Below are 22,171 nucleotides of genomic sequence, written 5' to 3' on the forward strand. Positions count from 1 at the left end.
TCCAGAGCTAAGGCTAGATCGCAGCTCACGCAAGGACACTTAGCGTTCTGGGTGGCCTGGGAGTCCCAGGTATCTTGCTAACTCTGGCAGCAAACCCTACACAGGAGCCCCAGTGAAGCAAAGCGGGACGACTGGGGGGAAAGTTCAAATCATTTGCATCGATTTTGGTAAACTGAGCTTCATTCACATCGGACATAAAATTGGTATTTGTAGGAGTTGTGGTGGTGATAGTGATGGTGACGGCGACGGTGTTCATGGTGGTGATGGTGACGATGACAATGACGATGGTGGTGATGATGGTGATGATGGTGATGGTGATGATGGTGATGATGGTGATGATGGTGATGGTGGTGATGAAGGTGATGGTGGTGACGGTAATGGTCGTGTTGATTATGGTCATGATGGTGATCATGGTCATGATGGTGATGGTGATGATGGTGATGATGGTGATGGTGGTGATGGTGGTGATGGTGGTGGTGATGGTGGTGATGATGATGATGGTGATGATGGTGATGATGGTGATGATGGTGATGGTGATGGTGATGATGGTGATGATGGTGATGATGATGATGGTGATGATGGTGATGATGGTGATGGTGGTGATGGTGGTGATGAAGGTGATGGTGGTGACGGTAATGGTCGTGTTGATTATGGTCATGATGGTGATCATGGTCATGATGGTGATGGTGATGACGGGGAAATTATGGCCGTATAGGTGTGTTCCATGCTGTGGGACTTTATTATAGTTTTATTTTGATTTCTTTAATAATGAATCACAGCAGGCATTCACTGCCACCCACCTTATCCTAGTGCCATATCACAGAGCATCTCTTTCCAGTAAGATTCTTGTAAATATGTGTGTTTGTGTGAGTGTGTGTGTCGCTCTGACTGGCCGCACGGGAGCGAGGCTCGGTGCTCACGGGTCACTGTGCTGAGGTCCTCGCGCTATAGGTTCAGGTACTTCATGACACTGTGCTCATCTTCAAAGCACAGACTCATGTGGCCTTTCCTCACGGGCCATCGTGACGACTGCGTGAATGAACACCGGCGCAGTGTCTGCGCAGACGTCCTCCCAGTTCTCAGCCGACCTCCACGAACACGAGTGCTATTCAGTTCCCGGTACCCTGGCTCCTCCGTCTGAGGTGCCTCTGACTCACCAGCCACAACCCGGTCAGTGATTTTTTTAAATAAAAAATTAATTCTGCAAAACTCGTCCAGGATACCGTCCAAATTCCTTAATAGGACCTGATCTGAATCTTGCCAAACCTCCAGCCTGTTTCTCCTTTTAGAGTATCGCATGGTGACCTCGGTTTGCTTCACAAATCCCGCTTGTCTGGCTTTGTGTGTTTAAGGAATTCTATAGGAATGCCCCAGTTGGAAGAGCCAGCAGATCATGAAAGGGCTCATTTGATCCGTATTCATTTATGCAAAAATTGAGCTCAGTCACTGTCCAGATGCACACGCTGTGAAAATAAAAACCTTGCCTCTAGAGAGGGGCTTCCAAAAAGATGGCTCTTCCCAGGGTTTACTAAGGCTGGCTGCCCGCACACTCCTTCCTGCACAGCACCCGAGCGGTTCCTGCTTTCTGGACCTGTCCTGTGCTCAGAGGGGAGGGAAGCGCTCTCATGAGCCCTGGAATAATGGCCTTCCACATCCGACTTCCCTCTTTATGGACCACATGTCCCAGGTGCAACAGCATCTGCTTCCCCCCTAAGGCATTTTGTATGTCCGCTGCTCCTCGAGGAGACCATGCAGAGGTGTTGACCAGAAACATGACCATCAAGCAGAAAGGACTTGGAGTTGATGGTGGGAATACAGGACTGTGGTCATAGCTCTACTCTGGCTCAACTCCCTTGTGACAGTGTAACCAGATCCCTTCTCCCGAGTTGAGGTAAAGTGGTCAGAAGTTAGGCATAAGTCGACTCTAGGCCTGGTGCATTCTGGGAAAATAGCATGTGCCAGAAGAGTTGGTTCACTTCACAATAAAGAGTGATGTCGATAAATGACGAGAAAAAGAGCGAAGGTCACAGGGAACAGGGATAGGCACAGGAATCTATTTGTCTGACACCTATTTTATTCCTCCCTTTGCCTCGAAAATAATTTCTCCATTAGAGAAATTACAAATATGGTTATTCCCTTGCATTTGAATAAACAAATTTACCCCATATAAATAACAAGTGGTTATTACAAATATTGACTTCAACAGGACTTCTAAGTGCCCATCAAAGGATGCTACCAAGAGTGGTCTTTTATAGCAGAAGATGCACGTTTTTCTGGAGATTAAAAAAAATCAGAAATGTAAGACTTCCTGAATTTAAGGAATGTCTGATGACAATGCCATTCTGTGTCGGATTCTGAGATGTCCGGCTCTGAGCAGAGAGAGGTGCCTCAGTTCCCCTGCTGGAAACAGGGCATCACACGCTGCAAAGATGTTCCTTAACTTAATAAGCAAAAGTGCAGAGAAAAGACAGGATGAGAACCTAGTTTTAAAACTAGTCTTCTGGGAATCACTCTCAAAAAAAGCATCTCAGGCATTTCTAGAAGTTACCTAACAACCAAGGAACAGTCCATTTATCCTTTTCCGTCAGAGGGAGAAACCATTGATTTTTCTGAAAAGTTGTTCTTGATTTGACAAGTCAGGAGAGAGCTAAGAATAAAATTAAATCATCGTGTCAGGGAAAACATTCTAGAGGTTTCCATGGCCTGCTGTTATTCATTACAAAAGAGGTTTTGAAAGTTTCCTACTCTCGCTGGTCATCGGGGAGCGTCCAAGTAGCCTGACACAGGGCTTATGTATCTGAGGCCTGTGGTCTCGGTTTGTCCACTGAAATTCTTAGAGAATTAAGTTATCAGGAAGAATGTAGCTCCATTTCTACCATCAGCCATGCCATTTTCATTAGTTGGGCCTGAATTCTAAAAGTAATCACCCTGTGTTCTGGCCAATCTCCAGATTTGGCTGGATTCTGCCTGTGTCCATTCCCTTCGTGACGGCTCAGAGAGAAGCAATTTTTCACTCTGACCCCCCAGCCCTGCTCCGTGTCAGCACCACGATGCTCCCCGAGAGTCCTGACTCCAGCACCACTACTCGGGCAGGGCGAAGCGTTCCTGACCTTGGCCCAGAACCTGGAACAGAGCTTTTAAGGAGGATTCCATGACATTTTCAGGCATTAAGGGGAAATTTTATCATGCACAAACCTCTCTCCTTAATTTTCCTAATTGTGTATAATGTTGCTGTCTTGTTTAACAGCATCGGTCGGGGAACCATAAAACTGAGCTCTTGGCTCCCAGAGTTTAGAGACTTTGGCGTAAGTGTCTCTGTGTCCCCAGACTCCAGCCCGGGGCCATCTGCACAACAGGATTGCCACCCACAAACATTGCTCACAAAGCTAGCAAAGAAAGGAATTCTGTTATAACAACAATATAAAACAGAGAAGGCCCAGCATCATTTTGGGGCTCTGACCGTTCTGGGTTTAAAAACAGGAGAACCAGGAGGATACGGAGAAGAGCGTGGAAGACGTGGCGAAGGACCGGGTGGGAGACAGCTGAGTCGACGGCGCCCGCGTGGCTTCCCTGGTGAAGAGGGACGGACAGGAGCCCACGGCAGCCCCTTTATTCCAGGCCCGCATGCCTGGCGCCCCTGAACTCGGCCTTGCCGAGCCCGCAGCCTGTCTAGGAAGTGAGACTCATGGGAAGAGTGATCAGGACGCACTCAGGGGTGTGGGTACCAGCCCTGGTGGCCGGCCGTTCCCACGATGGGACTCGAGATGCAGAGCACGGAAGATTCCGGCTACAGCTGCGGTACCAGGGATTCTCCAGCTGCGGCCGATGCCGGGTCCTACCGCGGACGGGTCACGGCACACACGGGCACTGAGACCCCCCGCTGGGCCCGCGTCACGTCCCATAGCAGATTACTGAAATGAGCGCGTCCGAGCAGCTCTGTGACCCGGTCCTGGCAGAGGCCAGATAAATGCGACGAGCTACGAGGGACGCCAGTGTTTTAACCCACTGAGCCACTCAGGTGCCCCCGGGACGCCAGTGTTAATAAAAGTGAGTCGTAAGCCAGTTAAAACGAATTTGTTTTTTCCAGGGTACCCTACACTTGGAAGGTTTTTAAAGTGGTTGTTTGGGACAAAACTGCTTATCCTAGGACAGCAGTTGAATTTAAACTACTTAACGGTGTTTGAGAACAGAGTGTCCTCCTACTCCCTCCAGCTGTCTCTGAAACAGAGCTCACGCCGTGAGTCAACCCCGCGGACGCTGTCCCATGACGAGTGCGCGTCCCACCCTCCTCCCTCCCCCTTCTGCAGATTCCGGCTTTCAACGGAGCAGAGGCCGAACCGACCAGGAGTGTGTGTACTAGTGTCATCGACGGGACACCCACCGTTTTAAAGAACTTGTTTAAACTGGGTTAAAGCTCAGATGCCTCCCGGAAGGAGCACGGGAGCCAAGCCGCGGGCGTCTGCGTGAGCAGGTGCGCCCTGAGCGTTCCCACGGCGGCGGGGGCGGGTCCGCCGGCTCTCGGGACTCGGCTGCGGCGGCAAACCTAGATGTTCTGAAACGAAGGCACTTATGTGCGATCACGCTGGGGAGCGAGAAGTCAGCTCAGACACTGTGCTTCAGAAGTTTAAGACTTCTCAAGTTTTCTGGTAGACAACCCTGAACTGTGTGCACGTCTTCGCTCCCTCCGTGTGGTCTCCCGAACTCCCTGCCGCCACTGTCACTCCTGACTCTGGGTCCTCGGGACCCAACGCGGATAAGGCGGGTCCACACGGATCACACCCAGTGCCCTGGCAGGGCCCGGCGCAAACCCGAGAATGTGGGGCCCGTCTTCGAAGCCCACGCTGGAGCATGAGTTGGTGGCAGCAGGCGTTTAAACCAAGGCAGACGGGGATGGCGGCCAGGCTGCGCCCAGGAGGCTGGACTTGCTGCTCTTGAAACTCCCCCATATATACTCACGTCCCGACTGGGGATGCTCGGAAACTGTCCCTCTTTTCAGATGGGAGACACAGATGTCAGATGACCTGCTCCCTGAGGGACCGCATTTTCCTGACAGCCACAGTGTGGACACCAGGGATGGCCAGCCCCTGTGACACAGCCGAGGGCAGCCCCTCGACGTCATGTGTCAGCTTCAGGACACATGAGCCTCCATTTCTGGAGCAGAGGCTTCGGTAGGATGGAGACACGGGGCTCTTGGTGCAGAGCACAGGGAAGGGCCTCACCTCTGGGACGTGCGGGCGTCTTCGACTTCTTTGGGTAGCATCGGGCCCCGTCCCCAGCAGCAGCACAGGGCAGGCCCATGTCCTCCTTGCCCCCACAGCAGCTGGGTGACCCAGGGACAGGAGCCCCACAGGGAGGCCACTCGGAGGCCTGACCAGGGAAGAGAGCTGAGGGCCGCGCATGACTCGAGGGGGACATGCCGTGGAAAGCAAGGGGACACGTCCAGGTAGCTGCGAGGCTCGCGACAAGAGTGATCGTGGCTTCTAACCCACGAGTCCTAAATGTCCACCTAGAAGGATGGGAAGGCCACGGCCTCCTCGGCCTCCTGCATGCCACGACCGCGTGTTTGTGCACGGGTTTGCATGAGCTAGACCTTTCCAGGGGCTGCGGGCGCGGCCGGGCACCCAGGAAGCCCCTTTCCACATTCCGTGCCTTAGCTGAGGAGGGACCTTAACACTCACATTTTCTCACTCAGCTGTGGACGTATTAATAAACGGAGGACGCGCCCAGCACCTCCTTGCAAGTAACTTCAAATTTCCAGCTGACCTTTGTGAGTCTTTCCTCTGCGTGTTAAGACTGAAAAAAAAAAAAAAAAAGCCTTTGCTTCCTTAACTTGTCTTTATTTGTTCTTATTTTACTGCGAATGAGTAATTCCCACAATTTTCCACCAAGCCTCCTCCAGTTTCTCCTTGTCCTCTTGAAAATGGAGAGAAAATATCCACTGAACTAAATAACTGTTCTAATAAAAATCTCACTAAGAGTTCTGCCAAGGGCGGCACAGTCAGGACCACAGAGTCTTTGCCTCGCACATGCCTCCCGCCACGTGCCGCATCCCGTCTGCTTTCCTTCGGAACAGCCCAAGCAGCCCACGTTACACACGCCTGCGAGGCTTCGTGGAAGTGTCGCTTTCAGGAAACACCAGCCTGTGAAGCCGTCATCCCTAACCAGAGAAGATCTGCCAACGGTGAGATGAGAAGAAGGAGACCCGTGTCCCTGCTGCCCGGCGTTGGCGGGCAACGGGCTCGCCAGCGGACATGGAGGCCACGCAGGCCACACTCGCCGAGCAGGAGCTCCTAAAACAAGTGAGTTTTGCTTTGGGAACGGTCAAAACTGCTTCCACATAAATTAATAGTAATGTCTTCTTTATACCGTTGAGACTCACAGCAGATCTCGCCGGGACGTCCTGCTTTCAGGTAACAGACAAAGCTGAACTAAGTAAAGGTCTCAGTGAGGACACGTCCTTGTGTCCTCCGAGACCTTGTGAGTAATTCCCTGAACACATCTGCGAGCCGGACGCAGCATCGTCTCAGGCCCTTCCCCCGACCCCCGACCCTTGTCCCGGGATCCCCACCTCACCGAGCCTTTAGGATGGAAACTACGTGTGATTTTCACCGAGTTCCCCCTCACGGCGCTCTCTCCTAAACTGGATTTAAGGCCCATTTCTTCATCATACATCCTACAGAATGCAATTTGTTTTTAAAGATTTTATAGCCCTATTTGCCTACAGTTTCATTTCACGTCTAACCCTCAAGCTCACTGGTCAGAAGCCGACCACAGAAGCTCGAGTCTGTCTCCCACGCGCTGGGACTCAGTCCCCGGCACAGCCAGAAATGCAAACCCAGACTTCGCCCCTCGGTGACAAGCACGGATGGCTCGCCGTGAGGCCACCAGACAGCTCTCTACAGAACGACGAGGTCCTGTCTCCCACACAGCGCCCTGCTCTGTCCCGAGCCAGGCTCTCGGCAGCCGCGTGGCACAAAGCCCCCCGAGCAGCGACTGAGCGTGGACGGAGCTGGGCAGACGAGCCCCCACAGCCACGGGACCCCAAGCTCTCCGCGTACGTACGGGTGGAGGGCTGTCGTCCAAAATCAGACTCTGTTTCAGCTGAAATTGGGGAGACACAGGTCTCTGAATTCAGTATTTGATCCTACAAAAAATCATGGAATTTGATGTTTTTAATGGGTGAACAGTTGACGTCTCCTAGTATCTTTGAAAGAGCCTTGAAGGCTGTGGGGTCCCTGTGGGAGAGAAGTGAACCCGGGGGTTTCCTGGGGTCCTGTAGCCCCTGTGCAGGGGCGAGGCCCAGGGTCCGGCTGCCGCCCCGCTCGTGGAGTACGGCCGCCACAGCTCTGTGCTCGCTTTGGGGGGGGCACGATGCCACCGGTCCGCACACCTCCCCGCGGGCCGCGTCACAGTCACCGTCTGTCGCAAACAGCAGCCCAGAACTGCCGGCTACACTCCTGCCGGGCTTTGCACCCCCGTGACTGACTTATTTGTACTGGAATTCTGTGCTTCTCACCCCTTCACCTACTTCCCCGTCCCCACTCACCCCTGCTCTGCGGACCAGGTCGCTCTCTGTAGTCGAGTCTGTTTCTTTCTTTGTCTCTTCTTTGGTCTGTTTCTTAAATCACACGTAGGAGTAAGATCTCACGGTATTCATCATTCTCTGTCTGCCTTCTTTCACTTAACGTCGTAAATACATAAAGAACTTCTACGAGTCGACCCCAGAAAAACAAATGATGTGACTGAAAATGGGCAAAGGCCTGAACAGACGTGTTTCCAAGAAGACCTACAGACGGCCGGCACACACGGGAGGACCCCCCAACGCTGGCGAGGATGCAGAGAAGGGGGAGGCTCGTCCCTGTGGGTGGGAACGCAAGCTGGGCGGCCGTGCTGGGAAACAGCATGGAGGCTCCTCAGAAAGTCGAAACTAGAGCTGCCCTACAACCCAGAATCGCACTACTGGGTATTTACCAAACACACTGAAAACACTAAAACCGTAATTCCAAGAGATGCAGGCCCCCGGTGCTTACAGCAGCGTTATCTGTAAGAGCTGAGACACGGGTGCAGCCCAAGGTCCATCCAGAGCCGAGTGGACGAGGGGCAGGTGCACACGCAGACAGACACACTCACACACACGGAGTGCAGGGTTATTCGGCCGCAGAAAGGATGATCTCTTGCCATTTGCAACACGGACGGACCCAGAGAGAATCACCACCTTTAGAAAAGTGCTGCAGCCGTGCTCAGGGCGAGGCGAGGGTCACTTTATGCAACCTCAGAAAATCGCAGCTCACTTCGAAAAAAATTAGAATAGAGCAAAAGTATTACTTAAAAGAACGCAGGGATGCTTTTAGGGTTTCTAACTGAATCCAAGCTTCCATTGCGCCCGCAATCACGGGAGGGGCCTCAAGAGGGATTCTTGTGTCTGCAGACTGGAAGCGGGGCCGCGCTGTGGGCAGGTGCCGCCCTCGGTTGGCTTCTGCCTCCCGTGCATCCCATGCCTGCAGTCCGCCCGTGTGTGACCTCTGGGGGCCGGAGGGGCCACAGGGAGGGTCTGTCGGTCTCGTCCACAGGCTGCAGGTGCTGCCCAGAACAGAGAAGGAGACGTGCCCTTCCTCCTTTCTCCTGGTGGCCCGCGGGGGCCCAGCAGGAACGACGGGCTCTTAGCCATCAGGCCATGCTCCCACCATGGGAGACCCCCCAGGTGTCAGGGACCCACGCCGCCCCCTCCTCCAATCAGCAAACCCACCCACGGACGCTAAGGTCACAATATCACTCCGTGCAGAACAGCCCAAGGCTTGGAGCAGGAAAGCATCGCGGCCTAATACCTTTAACGGACCCGCTTTTTCCGACGTGCTCCGAGCTGTGCCAGCCGGCCGGGCTCTGATAGCTCAGCCCCACCTCTCAGAGGCCACAAAGGTGTGTGACACCTGCTCACAGCCTGTGGACCCTGGGACACATACGGAGGCCATGCCCAGTGGACAAGAGCCCAGGAGAGCCTCCCTAGAAAGCGACACCCTGGCGGCTACGTGGGGACAGCAAGCCAGTGAAGGACCAGTCCCGAGGGAAGGGGCCCCAGCAGGCCTGGGCATGGAGAGTCCCATCTGTCTCCCATGCCCTCACAGAGCTGACGGCCCTCAGGAGACCAGGGGGAGGGCGCGGGCAGGCTGGAGCGCATGGGCCGGGTGTAGGAAGAGACGTGAGGGAAATACGCCAGGATAGATGGACCAATGCACATTTGTAGACGGGAAAGGTATTCCCTGATATCTTTGTCGGGGCACCTGGGGGGCTCAGTCATTGGGCGTCTGCCTTCAGCTCAGGTCACGATCTCTGGGTCCTGGGATCGAGCCCCACATCGGGCTCATTGCTCAACGAGGAGCCTGCTTCTCCCTCTGCCCCTCCCCCTGCTCATGCTCTGTCTCTCAAATAAATAAAAATAAAACCTTTAAAATGTCTACCATACTAGGTTTTTCTGTCAGGACACAATTTCAGGACCTGTAAGGAAACTTATGCAATCAAAGCGCCCAAATAATAACCCGGTTCTCAACAGGGGGCCCATGAGGCCGGATGTCCACCTCCCTCCACAGTGAGAGGCTGCGCATCCCGGGGTGAGCCGGGGAAGGTTCTAACTACCCCAGAGACGGCGGCAATAAGCGTCCGGCTGTCAACGAACGCTCGGAACACGTGGGTCGCGCGTGAGCGAGTTACCAGCTCATCTGGGAAAATGAAGGACCCTCGCCGGCTGGGACGTAGCCCCTGAAAATGAACACCGCACCTTTTAAGAAGAAAATGCGTCCGCCTGAATGTGGCTCACATGTGTGTCCGAGCGTCCCCGGCGCCGGCAACAGTTTCCTCCTCCCCCAAGAACAGCCTTACCCTGGAGTCATTCCAAGACCCACTTGTTTTCTCCCTAATAAGGGTAATTATCTCCATAAAGTCAAAACGATGACGTAGTCGTGAGCCGTCGGAGCTGACCATGACAGGGTTTGTGTAAAGAGCGGCTTGTGTGCCTGGAGGTTCTGGTTTTCATTTAAGGTGCGGGCGAGGAGGGCCATCTCTGCCCCGACGGCCCAACGATCCCCCGCACCCCGTCTGAGCCAAGGGGGGCGGCGTCCCAGCCCCGGGGACGTGTCCTCACCGCCTGCTCGCGACTCCGCCGGCCGACGATGCCCCCGCACTCCTCTGTGGGACGAGCAGCTGCTCCCACAGTCCAAGCGCTCAGTCCCGGCTTTAAATCAAGGGCCTGTCTGGTATTTCATGGGCTTGAGTCACCGTGAAAAGAGCTTCTAGCAAGCCCACCCGGTGAGGAGGAAACAGAGAACCGACTCTGGTCACGGCGTCTTTTCCTAACAGACAATGCTAGACCGCGGAGACGGACCGGCTCTCGGAGCGAGCGCGCGAACCCCACAGCCCGAGCCAGAAGTGGCGGGGTCTGTCCTACCGTCTGTCCTCCCGAAAAGGAAACCGCGCAGAGTCGTGGACCCGTGGAGCCGAAGGCGCAGCACCACTGACACCAGCTACAAACAGTAGGCGCCCACTGAGGGCTCTTGGTGCCCCGAGCCCCTGCCAGAGCCATCATTTCCTGGGAAGAACAACCCTGCCCACCCCTGACGAGGCCTGACATCGGAGGCGAGAGATCACACCAGGCGACGGAGGGAGGGAACTCGCTCGGCCGAGAGCGGCCGGGAGCAGTTGAGCCGTCCGCCGAGCTCCTCCCAAGGGTTACACACCATGAATACAAAAGGTGCTTAAGCAGGAATCTGCACGGGTCTGTGGGTGCGCCTCCGCCCTCTCTCTCCTCTCTCCCCGTCCCAGGATGCAGGACGGAGCCTGACCCGTGAGACGCGGAGCGCACCGACCGCACAGAGAGAAACACGGTGCGAAAAACCACAAAACTCAAAAATCACAGGCTCCTTGAGCCTGCGTCAGAAGGAAGTCGCTGCGGAGACCCGCGCCGGGGACGGCCCCGCACACGCACGTCGCAGCAGCCGCAAAGGGCGACGGGGAGGGTCCTCTTCAGGGAGGAAAGCGGCCCCCACCCCCGCCCCATCTTAGCTACTCCCGCTCCCACCGTTGCTGAACAGACCGAGGCGAGCCTGCGTGCCGTTCTAGTTGTTTCTATCCGCGCTCACACACAAGAAAACACCTTTGCTCAGAATTTAAAATCCTCTTTGCCGACACAAGCACAAATACAGTAAGAACCACGCTGTTCTACGCGAGTTTATCCGGACTTGCTCTGAGACCGGGATCAAACATGTGCTCTGAGCGAAGACATCAGAGAACAGTCTGCACGGTCTCTAAGGCCTTGGTTAAACGCACCCAATCTGGAGATATTTAAAAGACAAAAAGAGAACCAAAAGGACCTAAACAGTGAGTAGCTTTGAAGCATCTTCCACGTCATCAAATTCACGCCACGAGGTCAGAGCTGTGTCTGTAACTCCTGATCTCACGCCGTGAGCCGAACTGTGGGACCCTCGCCCACCAGAACGCCGTGTTCACGCTGCCACTCTTGACCCCGTACGTTCCCAGAGGGACGCGGTGTCTGCCAAAGGCTTTAGGTTTAAGTAGTGAAGTCATCATTTCTGTTGTATCATAAACACGTACGTGCTTTTTGATGAAAGACAGCATCCATTAAACATCTTCTGTGAACATATTTTTAATAATTGTAAGATGAAACTCACTGCCTCTGTTTAATTTGAAATACTTCTTTGTAATTAAATTCACTTGATGCAAAGACGGAGTTCATGTTTTATTCAAACCTAAACTTCAGCTTCTTGATTGGTTGATTCAATTCAAAAAGAATGCCCGAAAATGACATTTGAGTTACTGCTTTCTTGTAGGGAAAAGAATTAAAGGATCCCTTTGGTTCAGAAGTTCTGATTTGAAGGGACAGTGTTTGCTTCTCTGGAAGGCCAGCTCTGGGACTGGCCCTTGAGTGTCACCAGCTGCAGGAGAAGCAGACGCGCACGTGCCCTAGGCGTGCTCCCTGGGGTCCTGCACATCTGCCGACCGCAGGCCCCTGGGAAAGAGGGGCCCTGGCCAATGGCTCTGAGGCCCCCACACATGCCCCGTGGGAACAGAGCTGCAGAAATTCTTTCTCATTCTAAACCTGCCAGAAAGCTCATGCTGCCAGCAGACAGCTCTACTCACCTTGGAGCTGGCGGCCTTTGTACAAATCCCTCGTTCTGGCGGGGTGAGCCCGGGCCGTGTTGTCGCATTTTGGCTGTTCGTACCTGGGGAGCAGGGGAGAGCAGGAAAATGGCTTTGACAATTGAAAGACGATGGTGTCTTCTGTTTTTCAGGTGCTCAAGCAGACACCGACCTCCGCCCACAGCACATCTGTGGCATCAACCTCTCCTGATTTATCACCGTTTGTGACCTTTGTGACAATTTGCCATAATAAGCTCATTTTTCAGTCGGTAGGAAGGAGCACAGGGCTCTGCATCCTCCTCCAGTTTCTGGGACAAATCTCGCACGGGGGCTGCCAAACGCCACTACCTCCTCGCCACCACCTGTTCCAGGGTTGGACATGGTTCAGAGGGGACAGGCTGGGGGGCAGGAGGCCGCGGGTGTGGCCGGGAAAGAAGGAAAAGTCACAAAAATAACCACAGAAGTTTACATTTCTGTATGACTGGAAGACCAGCTACACCTTAATCCGATTCAGGAAGCTACAAAAGGTTGTCCCTGTGTTAATGGGAAGGGAGGGGGAGGGAAAGTGAGGGAAGGGGAGAAGGAGAGAGAGAGAGAGAGAGAGAGCACACCACGGGGCACCTGCAGCGAGTGAACAGAAACTGCCGAGAAGTCCTGACCGGTGGGTCCTGACGTGGGAGCAGCAGGCGTGGGTGCTGCTGACCCTGGCCCCGAGAGGGCGCATCGTGGTGATTCTGGAGCTGAGGGGATGCAGGGCCCTGTCCCTGACGGGCTTCCCATGCAGGCGCAGGGCAGCAGCTGGCCCCAGTCTCCAGGGGGTGCTTGTGGGCCGCTCTTCAGGGACGCCCGTGGTCTGGGCATGGGTACCACGGACGGGGGAGCCCGGGGTCCGGGGGAGAACCCCCGGCCACTGGGGACACTGAGAAAGAACCCACCGCCCCCCATACCTCATGGAGCTAAAGGGTGGACAGTGTGCGCCAGTGGGCAGGGGTGCGGGGGGAGGTCCTGGACTGAAGGTTGCAGATTTCCAGGAAGTAAGCAGATTCCCTGCTTCTCACCATCCGTTCGGCCCGTCTTCCTCTCTCGCTCCCCAAGAAAGGGAAGGGAGCTCACACTTACTTCATAGTGGTCATTCCAGATTCTTATTTTTTCTTACTTCTTGTTTTCCCATCAGAGGAAATAAAAGAGAATGAAGTGTCTCCCCGAGGGACACATTTTAAGTGTCCTTCCCTTGGTGGCCAGTCCCGCAGGGCCGACCGGGTGTGGCTGAAACCAAGGCACCCCTCCCGGCCCTCCCACCCCGAATGGCCTCTTTGATGATAGAGACTGTGACACCCACTCCCGCGAACGTAATATGTCTTTATGAAATGTGGTTTTTGAAATTAAAGAGTCCCTGACACACTCGGCGAGTAGTTAAGCGATCACATTTTAACCAACAGCCATTAGCTCATGTTCTTGTGAAATGCAGTGGGGTTCCTTACAGACGGCAGTGGAGCCACAGTCGTGAGAATGCAAGCAAGGGGAGGGGGACCCACGTCTCAGCCCGGGGGACTCCTGTCCCTCCCGGCACCATAGCAGGGAGATGAGAGCCGGACATTTGCCAAGAGGAACTGAGCAGAAGCAGCCAGCCCCTGGGGAGGCCGCCCTGTTTTCACAGACACGTGCTCAATCTGGAGAACTCTCCCCATTCCAGGTTCTGGGTCAGTGTCTGGGGAGCTGGAATAGGTTGGAACCGACACCTACATTAGAAATGACGTCGTCACAGCTGACCGCCCGTCAAAGCAGAGCCGTGAAAAGACAAGCGTGTGTTCCAGCTCCTGATAGATGAGCTGGAAACTCAGGGCCCCGCCGTTCCTGGGGACATGCTGCTCCTAGGAATACCTGAGCGCACCTCGGGGATGCTCACGGCTGCTCTGTCAGGTTAGAAGCTGAATGGGTAATAGGAACTCTGTGCAGAGCCTCCAGAATGCCAGAAGTCAGTGCCGGCGTCCTTCACAAGGGCGGTAAGAGACCACATTGTTTCCAAACCCCCGTTCTGATCTCGAACTCTGCAGCGACCCCGCAGCTAGCCACACTGGTCATTCTGGTTTTGTTCCCAATTTGTCCTGGACGTGTCTTAAGAATCCTAGCATTTTGCTGATATAAAAAAAAGTATATTTAAATGAAAGTATTCGGCCTCTTTTAAAGAATATTGGGAAGTGCCTTGACCTGCAGAACTGGCAAGCTCCAGAAATAGAATTAATGCCTTTGAAGTTTCAAAAAAAAAAAATCAAATTCAGGGTTGACATCCATCACATTCTTTTCAATAGTGTTGAACTTATTTGTATAAAAAAAAAAATGAACACGTCTTCCTTCCCCATCGGCTTGCCCATGAGAGAGCAGGCTTTCTGCCAGGGAGAGACGTGATTTCACGCTCCGGGGCCCGGGCACTCGGCCACTGAGAGCGTCGGTCCCTGAAGCTGGGACGGGGGCGACATAAGAAGGGCCTGGAGCCAGCGGCGATGGGTGAACCCGTCCTCAGTGGTGACGATATGAAAGGGGAGCCTGTCCGCCCTGGGAGCCGATGCGCTCGCTGGCAGTCAGCCCGCCACGCTCCCTCCGACGCCCGTGCCAGCTCTCCCCACCACGCGGCAGTGGCCAGGTTGGAAGCTGCCCCTCGCATCCCAGATCCTAGCCTGCCACCCATGGTGTGGGCTCGGGCAGCTGCCTGGGCTCCAGCCCACAGGCAATCTGTACGTGTAGCCCAAATGTCAGTTCTGACACCGAAAAAGCAGGAGGACCGTGAAGCACTTCTGCCCCGGACCAGCTCACGCTTCCACCCAGATGATCAGATTAGAAGCCCTGTGAGAAGGAGGCAGCCGTCTGCCCTGGCAGGCAAACCACGTGGGCTTGTCGTCCTCAGCACAGCCTACAACAGAATCCATGCGTTTCGGCGTTCTTGCTTGGGGACACACGGAAAAGGAAGCTGGCTTACGACAATGCTTCTTATGCTATGGCTTCTTTCTGTCCTGGATTTTTAAATTGTTCTTCCCCATCAGCCAATACCAAAGGGAAGGATAACTGAGGCGAAAACCTGAGCCGTCTACCCAAACGTTGACACAACCCCATGAAGCATCCCCCTGGAATGGATTATTTCAGAAAACCATAAGAAAGGAGCCCGAGCATGACTGGGCATTTACACAGGGACGCAGAGGACCTCCCTGATGATGCTGGTCCGCCACCGAGGGAACCCGGTGCTGGCTGGGCTGCGGACGCTGGCCAGCAGCTTACCAGATGTCCCCTAATATTGGTAATTTGGACTGATTTCCCAACACCCACGCCCCCCTAGAGATCAGTTTAAACTAATTTTTCCTGCTGGTGACGGGCTTAGTCATGGTCGCTTGATCCAATTCTGGCCAACAATACATGCATTAAATTCACTAGGGGCCTTGGAGGGAGGGTGGGTTGGCTTCCTAAGAAAGACAGAGGTGGGCGGTGTATCTCCTGAATGCTGCGGTGTCTGGATGAGATGCTCGGATCCTGGCGGCCACTTGGCACCATGAGAAGAGTCCAAGGGCAAAGACAACTGTGTCCTCACTGGCATCACCAAATCACAGCGTCAACCAAAACGGAGCTTTCTCCACCTCTGTAATTCTTACCTGAGGTGAAGTAGCCTCTTGTTCATGCCTACTTGTCAGAGTTACCACTGTTAGACACGAAAAATGTCCTAATTGATACACCCTTGGCTTTGGGCCCAAACAACTGGGTTCTGGCTCCAGGACCTCCACTGTGCAGGGCAGCGCTCACTCCCTCCGTCCGGACTGCGCCCCTGCATACATCTGTCAGATCAACCCCCAGCATCTTCAGGACTTGACTCCAACATCCGCTTTCCAGGGTGGATCCCCCGCCATTCAGGTCAGGCTGAAGCCCCCCCATCCCACCCCCTCACACCCTCTCCTCTTCCTGGTTCATTCTCCTCCAGAGCACTGGGCATTCACAGGCACATTTCCTGATACTCAGTGTAACTACTTCTCTGCTTTGCCTAAAGTCCGTCTCCTTCCATTGGAACAGAAGCCCTGTGGGAGCATGGGTTTTGTGCATTTTGTTTCTGGTACATTCCTCACCCCTAGAACAGCATGCATGACAGTGAGAGCACTGGGAGGTGGCCTGTCCTAGGTCTGGTGCCAAATGATGGGAATCCTCCTCCCGGAACAGTAGGCCTGGTCTGGGGGTGACAGGCTGAGCATCCCAGTGAGGGGAGACCCCCAGAGCCTATGGGGAAGGATTTCCTTGCCATCAGAAGGAAGCCCCAACTCTGTTAGATGATGTTTCTAGAAAGTCTGTCAGGGATAAATCACAAAGCAATCCAGTAAGTAAAGACGTCAAAGCAGAGAGAACCACAACAGCAACAAATGCTTATTAAAGCCCTTGAGCTGCTGAGACAGTCCGAACTTCCCTTCAGCTTTGAGGGGTGTGAGCCGCTAAGATTTGATGCTGTTGGGATGTGAGGTCTCCCTCGGGCTGCAGCAGAAGTGCTGCCACTCGCTCCTTCCCTGATACTCCCCAAGCAGGGGAGAAAGTCCCTGAGAGAGGAGACCTGCTCTCTGGGCCAGTCCGTGGGATAGTGATGGGCTGTCGTGGACCATCAGCATTTGAGATGGATGAAAGGAAGGGAGGAAGGAAGGGAGGGGGGAAGGGTTGGTGGATAGATGGATGAATGGGAGGACGGACAGACAGACAGACAGGACGGACGGACAGACAGGTAAAAGGATGGATGGGAAGATGAAGAGATGGGGCGTTTCTTCCTTGAAATAACTCATGGTCATACTTGAAAAATTGGGGGAAATAATTTAGGAAGTATCAAAATGCCTGTGTCTAGGTCCTAGAAAAGAAACCAGTGGCTAAATTTGATAGCTTTTGAGAAGAATATTTTTGTACATTTATAATTGTTTTTATATAAATCTAGGGACATTCGAGATCACTTCATATAACAAAGAATGACAAACACATCTTCACTCATGTTTGTACAAACTCCGTGAGTAGTCTGTGTGATTCGGGTCACACAACCGTTTGCCCAAACTCACGGAGCAGGAGTGAGCCCCGTTTCTGTATCTCAGAGCCCGGCGCACGCTTGCTGCTCTGGCCTTTGGCACCATCTTTGCTTTCGTGCTATAGAGAGCCCTTCTGGGAGATCAGTTCTTTCAGCCTGGGAAATGCTTGGCTCCCTTTGCCCAAACCAGAAGCCCACAGAAGCTTCCAGTGCTACCTGAGTGCCCACCACTCCAGATCCCAGAGCCGGTTTCCACAGTCCCAGCCTGCGTCCGTATCGACGGAAGCAAACATTGCGTAAAGAGCTCAGCCTCCAGAGCCACCTGCTGTCGTGCACACAGGCAGCTCCTGGCGGCCGTCCCGGAGATGGTTTCCTCCGGCTTCTGAGGCCAGAGCCATCGGTTTCTGCAGGCGGCCTAGACAGGGAAGCGAGCGCATGGCGGGAACGGTCGGGCAAGCAAGCAAGGTCTGGCCGCCAGGCATCCACGTTGGAGGCACACATGGGGACTTGCCCCCCCGTCTCCTCCCTCCCTTGGCCCATGGGCACAGCTTTACCTGGTAGACGTTCCGGGGATGGGGCGTCCGGTGTCCACCAGGACACACCAGCAGTAGCCAGTTGAGGGATGGCACTGCACCGGCTTGTAGAGGCCGCCGTGGGCGCACTCGGGGATCACCACGTTGTCGCTCTCGGGCCGCCTGGCCTCCTCCAGGGCTGACTGCTGCTCCTGGTCACACGAGGACACTGGGGGAAGAAAGACAGGGGTGTGGGCGTGCAGCATGGGGCAGCCCCGCGCGGAGTCCCTGAGGGTGCCTGGAGAGCCACCGAGAGCTGGGAAGGAAGGGGCTGGGGCTGGTCCGTCGGAGCGGCAGACACCTCAGGACAGAGCTGCGGCACGGCGGGCCCACGTGCCCCGGGACCCCTCCTGTTAGAGGCGGGCGGTTCTGGACGCACGACAGGACTGTGGGAAAAGCTGGACATCAGCCTGTGCCAGGTTTTCGTCTGGGATGTAAGCTCCAAGGCCATTTGTAAGTATTTTCTAACATTTTTTACAATCTGTGCTGGACCTAGAATCGTGTTCTACTTCTTTCAATATTGTCACCACTTTTATTTGCTGAAGCAAAGGGAGTGAACATCCATGTGCCTGGCTTATTTGCGAGCACAGTGGAACCCCGTCTCAGCCCACAATGAGCCCAGGGCCACTCGGCAGAATGCGTGTACGCAGAACAATGAATCCTAGAAATGACAGTGTAAACGCCTGCTATTAACCACGAGAGAGACACAGTGTAATAGTAACAGTTACACTGTGTAACAGTGTAACCCTGACTCTCATGTAACAAAACAGTTGCTGTTTCGAGTTTTCCTCTGCTTGAACTGCCCTCGGTCATTTCATGGGTTTTCTAAGTTAGCCACTGGGTAGATGAGAAAACAGAGGAATGCACAAGTCACACAGGGAATGCCACGCAGCTGGAAAGGGGCCGCCCCAGAGCGCAGATCCAGACTGACAGATTCCGAAGCCCGTGGTCTGATCGCACGGCCAGCCTGCGCCCCACGGACTCTGGGCAGATGGGGATCTCACGCCATCTGTGTCACACTGATTTAAATAAGCCAACTGCAAAACTCTATGGGGTTCCTCAAAAGTTAAACACAGAACTACTTAGCCCAGCAATTGCCCTTTTCGGTGTTTACCCAAAGAATAAGAAAACACTAATTCAAGGACACCTGCCTCCCATGTTTATAGCAGCATAATCGACAAGAGTCAAACTATGGAGAGACCCCAATGTCCATCGACTGAGGAAGGGATAAAGAAGGCATGGTGTAGACACAACGGAATATTATTCAGCCATAAAGAATGGAATGCTTTTGCTGTATTTGCGATAATGTGGATGGACCTAGAAAGCATGATGTTAAATGAAAGAAGTCAGAGAAAGATAAACACCATACAAGCTCACTCCTATGTGGAATTTAAGAAACAAAACAAATGAACATAGTGGGGAAAGAGAGAGAGAGAAACTAAGATGCCGACTTCTAACCCCAGAGAGCACAGTGATGGTCCCGGGGGGCGGGGCGCGGAGGAAACAGGTGACGGGGATGAAGGAGGGCCCTTGTGATGAGCACCGGTGATGTACGCAAGTGCCGAATCCCTATATGGTACACCTGAGTCTAATATTACACTGTACGCTAGTTAACTGGAATTTAAATTAAAATTTGGAGGAAAAAAAGAAAGCTCTAAAAGTTAGCCCAACCCTTGGCGTATCCGCACTCCAGTATCCCAACAAAGTGAGTCCTCAGAAGGTAATGACTTTGAGTCAAATAAAGTAAAACATGGAGAATAACTATCCTTATCAAGTCACACATGGTTTAAAATATAATTTAGAAATATTCAGCATATTTCAAATATTCCTTTTCTGGATCCTTCCAGCCTAAATACATGACAGTAAAGATGAACAGTGGCAAATTAAATCCCCTCTCTCACACATTTTAAAAATGTGGGCACATGTCTGAGATTTGTCTGTGGAATGAGCTTCTCTAGGTGCGGCCTCTGGACCCCTGAGCAGGAAGAAGTTGGACAAGCCTCCGGCTGCACGACCACTCATCAGGGGCTTGAGGTCAAGGCGAATCTCAGAGCCGCTGTGCCTCGAAGGCAGGACAGGTGGGGCCTCCCAGTCCCAGAGGAGCTGCCGAGACCTGAGCCCTGAGTTCCCAGTCAAGCACGTGGCTAACGGCGGAGCGGCCCTCCACCCCGGGGCCCACGCCCCCAGGAGCACACCCGTCCTCACGAGAAGCTGCTGTGGCATCTAGAAATGACATTCTTCTGCTTTCAGGTTTCTTCTTGCAAAGGAAAATAAAATAAAATAATGCACCGAGTGAATATATTTTGATTAGAAATCTCTATTGTAGCACTTTTCTACCTCTGAAGTGTTCTCTGTGAAGTATGCCTGGGTCCGCTTAGGAGCCACTTAGCGACCATTCTGTGACTGTAGCTGTGACATCCGACAGCTGGAGACCACCGGGATGCTGAGAACGACTGTGTTCCCACGTGGGGGCCGAGAGGCGGGAGGCGCGCCGGACGGCTGTTGGGGACGGCACCTGCCACGGGCCCAGCACACGGGCAGGAGTCACGTGCCGGAGTCACGTGCGGAGCGTCCCTACGGACCATGTTTCAGAAGACTTGGCTGTGATCGCCACCCCTCCCCCAGGGCCAGGAGAGCACCTGGCATATATCAGGCTCTCAGGAGATTTCGTTTTAGATAAGGAACCATGGTTATGACGATAATAGTTGGAAAACTACTTGGATTTTAGCCTCTCTGGCACCTGCATGTACCATAGGACGATAATCATACGTGGAATTTTGTGATTCGTTCTTACTGACATAACCAAATGCTATTAAATTTTTTAAACCATATACATTTCCGTATATGTACTAGAAAAACCTAGAAATGTTGCCTTTCAGATCCTTCTCCATGCTCCTACCCAAAGCTATTCCGCAGCTCCCTAGACTGAACACGGCCTCCTGAAACCACAGAGGAGTCAGACTGAAGCGCGACTAATCACCGTATCGGTCCAGAGCCAGGTTTTGTACGATAATCACGGAACCCACGAGTCACTCAAATGTCACAGCTGGTGCCAAAGTCACTTTCATGGACAGGAGGAGAAGGAAGAAACCGGCCCTTGGGCTCACAGAGCAGCTCGTGCTGCTAACGGTGGGCGCTCTGGTCGCCGTGGGCAGAGCCTGGAATGGAGACCTGTCCCGCAGCCGGTCTCCGGGCTGGTACCTAACAGCCGGTGTGCCCCAAGGCCGGCCCGCAGGGTCCTGCGCTGGGTCCCACCGTGCCCACTGGGGTGCTGTCTGCCTGGCACGCGAACTTGCAGGACGTTGGTCTATGGTCTTGGGCCGTGCGGACCACGGAGCCGCTCCGGGCCCCCGGGGAGCTGCTGTCTGAGCAGCCCTCCACTCTGCGAGGCCTCCAAGTGTTTCCAATAAATTCCTTGTATCCTTAGTTACCCAGAATCAGATTTTTTTTGTCTGTAAGTTAAGAACTTAAACAACAAAGTTCTGATCCTTGAACAGTCTGACCTCGGGTTGGCATTTGGTTTTGATTTCTGAAGTAACAGTAATGACCGGTGCGCGAGGCACCCCCGGTTGAAGACCTTCTCTGCGTCAGGCGCCGTTCCAGAGCCCACGCGGGCCACTTCTAGGTACACAAGCACAGTTTGTGGCCACCCTGTGTCTGATACCACCACCACCTGATTGTTTTAAAAATTTCATTTTGTTCCTTTAGAGTTCTGTCCTATGCTGTACACTCTAGATTTTGCTCATCAAATACACGGATACAGAAATAAAACGCAGCATGCATTACACGGACATCGGAAAGCCGTTTTCACTCCAAGTTGGAAATTGTCAAGAAGAAAGTGACAGTGATTTGATTTCTTACTGTGTGGCCCAGGACATCCTTGGAGATCACGGGAAGTCGTCAAGGAAAACAGAGTTGAGCCACATCTCAGCGGCAACTAGGTGTTCCTTTCCAGAAACCCACAGTGTAGTTAGCCCAAGATAGATGGACTTTCTTCTGGGGAGAATTTTCTAGCACCCCCTCACCCTCCCACCCCCCACCCCGGAAAACACACCGCTCACTGTAGCAACCCCTTGGATCCCTTTTGGAAATTTTATTAGTGAACAGAATTTATGGTGTGGTTCTCCTGGCACCAAATACTTTTCCTGCTTCATCCAACGACACATTGTATCTATAGGAATGGTTCTGGGAAATTCCTGAAATGTCCCTTTTGAGTATTTCATTTAATATTTGCAGATCCATTATAAGCAAAATAAGATTGATTAAGTCAACAATCTCATATAATTTGCCAAAAATGTTGTAAAATACAGAAGACATTAGAGGTGAGTTAGAAGAAATTCCATGCTGGTTTGCATAAACATCTTGGTTGGTTAGAAATGTTAACACGAGCAATTTTATTGGTAAATCTGGTTCCACATGGGAA

At 53.3% G+C, this 22,171-nt stretch overlaps 1 protein-coding gene across 1 annotated transcript in view; it reads right to left on the reverse strand.

The window, feature by feature from the left end:
• The window catches only part of SMOC2 (SPARC related modular calcium binding 2), a 143,965-nt gene that overhangs the window by 24,233 nt on the left and 97,561 nt on the right, over positions 1–22,171 (reverse strand). The window contains exons 8-9 of the mRNA XM_044242252.1: positions 17,731–17,917; positions 12,148–12,230 (exon numbers count right to left, since the gene is read on the reverse strand). Of these exons, the coding sequence (XP_044098187.1) occupies positions 12,148–12,230; positions 17,731–17,917 (270 nt within the window). The remainder of the gene's footprint in view (positions 1–12,147; positions 12,231–17,730; positions 17,918–22,171) is intronic.

The sequence above is a fragment of the Neovison vison genome, chromosome 1, assembly GCF_020171115.1.
Source record: "Neovison vison isolate M4711 chromosome 1, ASM_NN_V1, whole genome shotgun sequence".
Taxonomy (NCBI): domain Eukaryota; kingdom Metazoa; phylum Chordata; class Mammalia; order Carnivora; family Mustelidae; genus Neogale; species Neogale vison.